At 47.3% G+C, this 10,000-nt stretch overlaps 1 protein-coding gene across 1 annotated transcript in view; it reads right to left on the reverse strand.

Annotated features, from left to right (window-relative positions):
• Positions 1 to 10,000, reverse strand: part of shank1 (SH3 and multiple ankyrin repeat domains 1) — a 51,731-nt gene that overhangs the window by 38,540 nt on the left and 3,191 nt on the right. Inside the window, exons 2-5 of the mRNA XM_062530907.1 lie at positions 2,577 to 2,780; positions 2,103 to 2,174; positions 1,056 to 1,164; positions 117 to 271 (exon numbers count right to left, since the gene is read on the reverse strand). Coding sequence (XP_062386891.1) covers positions 117 to 271; positions 1,056 to 1,164; positions 2,103 to 2,174; positions 2,577 to 2,780 — 540 coding nt within the window. The remainder of the gene's footprint in view (positions 1 to 116; positions 272 to 1,055; positions 1,165 to 2,102; positions 2,175 to 2,576; positions 2,781 to 10,000) is intronic.

Here is a 10,000-nt window from a genome sequence, read left to right on the forward strand (position 1 = left end):
CAGTAAGCAAGTAAATTACAGCGTTTAACATGTCTTAAATCCTATCAACTGGGGAATGAGCTGGAGCGGTTGTGGATTGTTGGTTGTCACAGCAAAATAGTTGGGTGAGGGTGTACCAGCAGTGCAGTGTGGCCATGGCAACGGACAGCCTTGTGTAGGGGGGTCAAGCCGTCCTTGGCTCGGAAGTCGATGTGTGCTCCCCCCATCACAAGCAGCCGAATGGTCTCCCCCGCCGACTGATCTGACTGCACTGCCAGTGTCAAAGGAGTCTCTTTAGGAGAGAGAGAGAGAGAGAGAGATTATTAGTACATCTGTTATGCTTTTAAGTGACTCAGTCCACTGTAATTTGTAGGCCTGGTTTTTGAGGCATCCTAGTTATCCATATAATACAATAGTGCATTAATATACAGAAGAATTAAGTTTCATATCTTGTATAATGCACATTTCAAAGGTGCACTGCTGCCACCTAATGCCCATGGTCAGTATTACGGATTGCAGTCTGGCGGACACGCACTGAGGTGTGAAGGGGCCGTGAAGGGGAGGCTGGTTGTCGGGACAACAGTCGGCTTTCAGCTGCTAAAACGCAGCCAAACCGCTAACAGCAGCTGTGAATCATGTCTGGCTGTTAACCGCCAAAATGCTGACTGTCATTTATATCTCTTCTCGGAGCGGTACAAATCATCATAATTTGTCGTCAAGACCATGTCTGGTGCAGAATTTATTGCCACAGACCACAATAAGAAATATAACTGCTTATCGACAGTGAAATGTTAAGTTCTTGTCTTGTTTCATCACTTACAAGTTTACTGATTGGATGTTTGGCTTCCGTGACCGAACAGAGAGAACACATAAAAAAACGAAGTGTAGCAAAAAAGATGAAGTCAGGCAGCCATGAAAACGAGAGACTGGACAGAAGGCTCGCAAAATGTCACGGGGACGAAGGCAGCATCTGCATGAGAGCACCTCGTGTCGGGTCAGTGTTCAGTCAGCTTCTTTTTTTTTTTTTTTAAGTCTAACTGTATCTGCTCCATCAAGCATGGCGACTTTTAGCTCACCTCCAGTGTCTGGGTCGTGGTAGTTTGGGTCAACACCTTTGTCGAGGAATTTGGCTATTTTCTCCACTGAGCCGCTTTGGATGTAGTCCATGAACTTCTTCAGACTGGCCTGTAGATGGCAGGTGAGACAGAGATGTGATTTAACCGCAGTGACTACACCGGTTCTCATTTAAGGCAAGTTAACATGTACTTTTGTAAGGATTGTGCTAATCTCGCTTGTTAGTGCAAATATATCTTATCTCAACTTTGCCATTTATTTTGCAATGAGCCCATTATCAGGGATGGGCAAAAACACATAAAAATGTATTTCAAAATAAGATATCAAATATCAATTTTAAGTGTATCACAAACTACATAACACAGTAGTCATGCCGTCTAAATAAAATAGGCATCTGTATTATCTGTATCTGTATCTGTACTGTTAAGTAGCCTATAGTATTTAAGAGCAACAGCTTTTCTCTGCCTATGAAACATGCCATACATCAGCAAATAGTCAGTAGATCAACTATGCTGACTTGCCTCTTACATATCATAGCTACTGTAGGCTACTGTATCAGAGATATACTCAAAAGGTCACGACTGAACTTGTCAAGTGATACAGAACCTAATCAGAGAGCCACAGAATGTGGGGTTAAAGCAACCCAATGCAATTCTATACCTTAAAATAATAATTTCAAACTCTATACACGTAATTATGTCAGTACAATGACATAATACGGAGAGTTAATTCTCCGACATTGTCAGTGCATGCCCAGAATGCTTGACACATAACCGGTTTTCCTGAATTCCCGCAAGTTCTCAAGAAGAATAGGTATTGCCCAATACTAAAGTGAACGTGCTAAAACAACAATGAGCAGGAACATTTCAGTGTGCAACTATTGTATTCATATTGCAATGTTCCCATTTGTTCGTCATCTGAACCATCTGAATGGAAAACAGAGTGAGAATCTACAGTATATCATCCTAATAAGCATACAGTATTTGAAGATGACATGATTTCTTTGACATCTGAATGGAAAACATTGTGAGATTCTGAGTAGTACGTACCTTTGTGTGCAATTTAGCAAGTTGTTTCTCATCCAAGTTTGTCTGTTTGTATACCCTGGTTTTGTAACGAAACTGGAGAAAGAGAAAATAGGAGATTATGACAGAAAAGCAGACATGAAATAAGGCAGAGGGAAAGTGGCGAGATAATCTTTGAGACTAGCCATTACCACCTCTTTATAACCTACAACCACATGACATTCCTAAAATGTGGTTCACTTGGTTATCCCCCCTGAGGAACATTTAACCTGCAATTTCTGTGGCTATCAGGAGTGAAGAACCTTTTCAGTTCCAGACAAACCATCTGCTCACCTTCTGTCAACAAAATGAAAGGGGACAAAGTTCTGTGCAGAACTTTTTTACCATTTTGAAGAACCCATGAGGGGACCTTAGCCTCCCCCGACAGCGCAGAAGTTAGCCACAGAACTACCCAGAATGCAGTAGTCAAGAGAGGGCATACTGTGGCGGTGTAGCTACCTCCAGGTAGGGAACGCCTTTCTCAAAGGACTGTGGGTACTCGCGGAGGAGGCGCTCCTCCTCCAGGAACTTGGCGTCGTGTCCGTCGGTGGCCGGCTGGAAGAGGCCGTAGTTGAGCACGTCCCTCAGGGACTCGGTGAGGGAGCACAGCACCTGCTGCTTAGCCTTCCACACCGTGGCATCCGGGTTGAAGCGCAGGCACTTCTGCAGGGGGCGAGAGACGGGGAGAGACCAAAAGGGAACGGACCGAGGAGAGGTATAGGATAGAAAAAGGCCGGACAGGAGGTCGAGAAGTTAAGGGGGTCACAAGTGGATGTGAGAGAGACAGAATGGATACGGTGAGAGATGCAAAGGAGAGGCGGAGAGGAGGAGTGGAAGAGGGTTATTAAGAGAGAGGACATGGAGAGGAGGTGAGGTATAGAAGGAGGACAGTGTGGATGGACAGCAGTGTGGTGAAGAGGATGGAAGGGGAGTCAGGTTAGAGGGGGGGGGGGGGTGCAGGGCAAGAGGGGCACATCCATGTTAAGGCACAAGAGGGGGGAAAAAAACCCAGTGTAGATACGGGAGAAGGAGAGGAGAGAAATACGTGCAGAGGTAAAAAAGTATTTGAGAAAAAGGAGGACAGGTAGGAGAAAAAGACGAGAGGAAAAGAGTCATATTGGTCATAGGGGAGGGAGTGTGGGAGAGAAGAGAGGGAGGATTGAGAAACAGAACAGTCCGTCAGTAAGACACAGTTATTACAGGACACACACACTATGCATTTACATAACGTGAACTGTACATCATAGAATCAAATGAGCACACGCTCATTAAGCAAAGATATTGAGGCTAACAGAATCAATGAGTTACAAGTCATGTCCTTGACCTTATCCTCCCAGCAGACTCATGTGAACCACATAGCTGCAGAAAGGAAGCTCATTTTGAGTATGAGTGCACACTTTTGTGTGGGTGTGTGTGTGTGTGTGTGCGTGTGTGTGCACCTGCGTACATGTGCATGTTTGTGTATATGTGTGTGCATGTATGCATGTTAAATATCTGTGTATGTGTGTATGTGTGTGTGTGTGTGTGTGTGTGTGTGTGTGTTCACCAGCTTACACGTGCATGTTTGTGTATATGTGTGTGCATGTATGCATGTTAAATATCTGTATTTGTGTGTGTGTGTGTGTGTGCGTGAGCGCGCACGCACGCACGCATGCGTGCATTCATGTTTGGGCGCATGGGTGCTGCAGAGTGGCAGCACCAGCTCAGAGATGAGGGAGAGAGGGGGGGGGGGGGGGGAGGAACAGGGCGGAGAACGAACGAACAGAGAGAAAGGAGCACATTATAGCGGTTATAGATTTCCTGGTTTCACGGTTCCCCACCCTACCTTGTGAGAGGCAAATACTCCAAATCCTCCGTCACAACACGGTAGATTTGAAGCCATCTCCGTGATAAGTGAATAAAGGAGGCAGTGAGCTGAAGATGATTCACCTTAGCTACAAGTGCTCATCTGCATTCTGTACACCACTGACATGCAATTGAACCTCAGGGCGAGGGTGTTTCTGGAAAACTGGGACTGGAGTGGGGAGGGGGACGATGGAGCTAGTGTGTATGTGTGTGTGGGGGGTGATGGAGCTAGTGTGTGTGTGTGGGGGGGTTGGGTGGATGGAGCTAGTGTGTGTGTGTGTGGGGGGGGGGGGTGGATGAAGCTAGTGTGCTGGTGTGTCTGTGTGTGTGTGTGTGTGTGTGTGTGTGTGTCTGACGGGGGGGGGGTGGCTGGAGCTAGTGTGTGTGTGCGTGTTGGGGGGGGGGTGGCTGGAGCTAGTGTGTGTGTGTGTGTGTGTGTGTGAGGGGGGTGGTGGTGGGTGGAGCGGAGCGGAGCGGATTAACAGGACTGCACCAGCGCTGGAGTCGGGGTTGGCAGCGGAGAGGATGTGGCCCTAAGCACTGGTCCAGAGCCAGCGCTGCTCCTCTGTGCGCACTGGATGTGGCAGCATAAACTGGTTCCAAGTCAGGTGGGACGACCTCTCTTTCACTCTTTTTTTCCTTCCTTTCCCATCCCTCTTTCTCTCTGACCTTGAATGATTTGTTTGGCCCTGATGAATGCAGGTAAGCAGATCCCAATATCCCACTATCCTCCTCTTTTCATCTTGTTCTTGTTCCCTCTCTCTCTCACACACTCTTTTTTGCTGTTTCTGTCTCTCGCTTTGTACTGAAGTCCCTTTTACATCCACTATATGCATGTCAGTATGGTTTGTTTAAAGGGTATCATTCTCTGTGTCTGTGTGTGTGTGTGTGCTCTGTGTGTGTGTGCTCTGTGTGTGTGTGTGTGTGTGTGTGTGTGTGTGTGTGTGTGCACGCATCATTGTGTGTGGTTGTGAGTACAGTTAAATCCTCCCTCTCTTTCTTTTATTCAGTCTCACACTTTGCGCACAGCCAACCCCGTCACCATGGAAACCGGTTCATTAGTGGAGCAAGCTCCTGGTTGCCTTGGAAACATCGCAGAAGTCCTAGGAGATAGAGCACTATAACATGAGCTATGTGAAAGAGTGTGTGTGTGTGTGTGTGTGTGTGTGTGTGTGTGTGTGTGTGTGTGTGTGTGTGTGTGTGTACAATGCACTGTTCTGAGTGTGTTTTGTGTATACACCAGAGGAGTGTGATTGTGAGTGAACTAGAGAGAGAGAAATGGGGAGAGAGAGAGAGAGAGAGAGGAAGAGTGGAAGAGTAGGGAGGGGGAGCAAGAGATTAAAAGAGCGAACTAGTGGGCGTGTCAGAGATGATGTCAGTTTCAAATACAGGCAGTATTCCATACTCAGAAATGAATATATTTTTTTCTCTCTCTCTATCAGACACACACACACACACACACACACACACACACACACACACACACACACACACACACACATTGTATGAAGGCTTTAACCAAAAACAACAAATCCATAATTAAACCACACTGTATATAACAAAATTATCCACGAGCGGCACTGAACACATTCATATGTGAGGATAATTCACACCATTATCGTAATTATCATTTGTGAGATTATTAGCTCAAAACCACTCATCCATAATTGTTTTTAATAACTATAATTCAGTCGTAAATTTACACAAGTGCATCATTCCCACGTGCCATGAAGGTAAACGTGCCTGAAACCAACCAGCAGAGAAGACCAGAGACAGCTCTTTCTCATTGTGCCCTCATTTGAAGCAGCTGACCTGGAGTCTGTGGTGGTATTTCGCTTGTAATGACTCCAATAAGAGCCGCGGTTCAGGGGACCAATCCTAGACCAGCTACCGAGGGCAAAGGGCTTCCGAGATTCAGCAGCCGTTTTCAAACTTCATTTTCTGGGCCCCTGTCGGTACATGGCAGCCTTTTGAAGTGCCTCAGATAGGGGCTGGAACGCAGTTTAATCCATGGCCCCGTTTAAGTCAGATAATTGATTATCCTTACAGAGAGAAAGGCTCCCACAACTCGGATGATTGGATTCACCCCTCTGTCTCGCTCCACCTCCATGCAGCCTGTTCAGGATTAGGGTGGAAATGTGCCACTGTGTGGTCAATCGGCAAACGTGGATGGATTTGTTGTGTGAACACATTTTTTTTTTGTTTATTTATTTATTCATTTTTTTAATTTGCATTTATTTATTTTTCTTTGTCGGCTTAAATTCTCGATCTGCGAGTAATCGATTAACGACGGTGGCTGGCCGCTCCGGGGCATAATCTGCAGCTGCCTGATGGCGGTGGGTGGAAAACATCCCATCATCTCCTCACACCGAGGGTGAGCCCCGGGCGCTGTTGCGCACTCGGGCCAGTAGGGGCAGAGACGCTCCAGGATGTGGTGGTGTTGAAGGAGCGAACTCAGCAGATCCTCCGTGTTTCCTGCACCCCACAGGTGTAACTTGGGGGGGTGTGTGTGTGTGTGGGGGGGGGGGGGCACACCCTCAGCAAGCGCTGCCTACCCAAACGTGCCCGCCTCTTGGCACTCCTCCGGCGGAGTACGGAGACGCAGAGGACGTCTTCCACGGCGACGCTAGAGACACTCTTACTCATCTCACCCTGCAACAGCAGTCCCCACAATGAAATGCATGTCACATTTTTATCTCTCCCACTCTGTCCTGTGCCTCTCTTCTTCTCTCTGTCTCTCTTTATCTCTCTCTTTCACTCCCTTCTTCGCTTTCTTTCTCCCTCAAAAGATCCAATGCCTTGTCCCAGCTTAAGAGCTTCATTGATAAAAAGGAAACATCCGCAAGCCAAAGCTGTTTGTCTCACCCCTAAACACGCCGTTATTATTCTTTCCCCCTAAACACGGCGTTATTATTATTCCTGTTTGTCTGTCTGTCTGCGGCTGCTTCCCCACAGCACCTCTATCTCTTTGTATTTGCATCCTTTATTTCTGCTCCAGATTGTGTGAGTTTTACATATTTCTCTCCTTCTTACACGCACACATGTGCAGACACACACACACACACACACACACAGACACATGCACACAGATGCACTCGCACACACACACACATACACACACATACACACACACACACACTCTCACACACACACACACACACACACACACACACACACACACACACACACACACACACACACACTTTGCTCTCTCACTCTTTCCCTCTGGTCCTTTTCTGCAGAGCAAGTGCAGGGGGATTAGAAGCTTTTAATGAGATCTGTGGGGAAATAACCTCCCCCTTCTCTCTCTCTCGCTCTCTCCATCTTTCCCTCTCTCTCTCTCTCTCTGTTCCCACCCTCCTCTCTACACCATCCCTGTACCCCCATCCAACCTTGTCACCCCACCCATTTCCTCTGCCACTCTCCCCATGCACATCCTCTCCACCCCCCCTCCCTCTCTCCCTCCCCTCTCTCCCTCTTTGCTCCTTCATCTCTGTCCCCTTATGCTGCACCCCTCTTATCTTCCTCTCTCCCTTATCTGCCGTGTTGAGGCTTACTGTCATTTTGACCACTGGAGCTTTACAAGACACAGTTGTTGGCAGTATTTGTGTGTGTGTGTGTGTGTGTGTGTGTGTGTGTGTGTGTGTGTGTGTGTGTGTGTGTGTGTGTGTGTGTGTGTGTGTGTGTGTGTGTGTGTGTGTGTATGTATGTGTGTGTGCGCGCGTGTTTGCGTGTGCGTGTTTGTGCTTGTGCGCGTGCTTGTGCTTGTGCATGAGTGTATTTGAGCATGTTTGGGGTTGTTTAAGTGTGAGTGTGAAGTCATTGGGTCATGAGTCATGAGTTAATAGAGAGGGAAAGAGAGTGAATGGATAGAGGAAGAGAGAGAGAGAGGAAGAGAGAGCAAGCATGTGTATGGGGTATACTATAGGTGTGAGCAAATGGAATGCATACGGTATGTTGCACTTATACAGGTGAGTACAGGTTAGATTGTGTGTGTGTGTGTGTGTGTTTGTGTGTGTAAGTATGTGTGTGTGTTTGTGTGTGTAAGTATGTGTGTTTGTGTGTGTAAGTATGTGTGTATGTGTGTGTGTTTGTGTGTGTAAGTATGTGTGTGTGTGTGTGTGTGTGTGTGTGTGTGTGTGTGTGTGTGTGTGTGTGTGTGTGTGTGTGTGTGTGTGTGTGTGTGTGTGTGTGTGTGTGTGTTTAAGAGGGGTGGGTCTCCCTGTGCCCTGTGGGGACCTCTTCCCCAGCACCACTGTTTGCGTGCCACGCCAGCCTCTCCCTGATCTCATTAAAACACAATTAACGAGCAATTAGGGTTTATTGAGGCCGAATTAGCCGGCATGTAGAACAGGCCTAATGTACTGGGATTACCCAGACACATTACTCAACACAGCAGAGCAGGGGACAGAGGAGCACTGGATAAAAACAGCAGGAACAGGGAGCACGAGAGAGGGCAGACACGAGCAGGAAGGAAGGGAGGAAGGATGGAAGGAAGGAAGGAGAGATGGAAGGAAGGAAGGAAGGAAGGAAGGAAGGAGAGATGGATGGAAGGAGAGATGGAAGGAAGAGGAGATGTGGCTCCCCTCCACACCTCTCTATCCTCCTCTCAGTCTCATCCTCACCTCATCCTTCCTGTTCTCTCACGCTCTAGTGACATTCTGTCCATCTCTGCTTCAAAGCACACTTGATGGAAGTCTGTGTGGTCTTCATGCCTCTGAACAGCTGAAACTTACACAACTGGAGGCATATAGAGTAAAGAGGCCTCCAGTAGTACGTTTGACAACCTCTGGTCTGGTCTACACCGAATAGTAAGGGTAGACAGGGGGGTGTTTCACATTGATCCAGTCCAGCTTTAGCTGTTACATGGAGTATAACACCCAGCATCCTGGAGTACTGGCCAGTGTGTGTGTGTGTGTGTGTGTGTGTGTGTGTGTGTGTGTGTGTGTGTGTGTGTGTGTAAAATATCTAAACATTATCTCTATATTCCAAATATTAAACTCTCCACCCTACAACTGGTGAAGGGAACTGTGCAAAGAGGGAGTCTTTGCTGGTTAGTGGTGATGCGCTTTGAGAGCGTTTGAGTGTTGGGAAATGTGTGTGAGATGTGTTAGTTTTGTGTGTCTGTGTATTTAAGTGTGTTCATGTGGGTCAGCAGCGTGTGTGTGTGGGGGGGGCTCGCGTGAGTAGCGGCTCCTGCTTGCGTGTGTGTGCGTGTGTGTGTGTGTGTGTGTGTGTGTGTGTGTGTGTGTGTGTGTGTGTGTGTGTGTGTGTGTGTGTGTGTGTGTGTGTGTGTGTGTGTGTGTGTGTGTGTGTGTGTGTGTGTGTGTGTGTGTGTGTGTGTCGACTCCTATGGGCTCCACATCTCCCCACACACACCACTGAAAATTTGATAGCAGCTTGTTGGATTAAATAGGTGGCCATGAATCATTTATTCAGACATGGACACACAAAAGTGTGCCCATCACCACACACACACACACACACACACAGACACACACACACACACACACATACACGCACGCACACACACACGTGCACACACAGACACACACAAATGTCTGCACACGCATGAATGCACACACACAGACACACACACACACACACACAAGCGCACACACACACATACACACATATCAATAATAAATCACTCAGTTGGAGACAGGAACAGTGAATAGCTGGCAGATTTATGCAGCTCATTGGCTTCTGTGGTCGGACAAACAAAAGCACATTTGCACACACACAAAGGCACCAAACAGCCGACCTAAACAGGAAGAATAAATAGAAACACACACACACACACACACACACACACACACACACACACATTCCCTCATACAAACACAGTCATACACATTACACACACACACACTGCATAAAAAGGCAGGCCTCAGGCAATTCACCATCCCACTTAATTTAATTATCTGCACAATGAAGCCGTTGATGATAAATTAAGTCCTTAACGCTCTGCCTAACATTTAAGACCTCAGGACAGGCGAAGGGAGGCAGAGATGGAACGGCCTCGTCACCAACCCAGG

This window comes from Sardina pilchardus, chromosome 3 (genome assembly GCF_963854185.1).
Source record: "Sardina pilchardus chromosome 3, fSarPil1.1, whole genome shotgun sequence".
In the NCBI taxonomy this organism is placed as follows: domain Eukaryota; kingdom Metazoa; phylum Chordata; class Actinopteri; order Clupeiformes; family Clupeidae; genus Sardina; species Sardina pilchardus.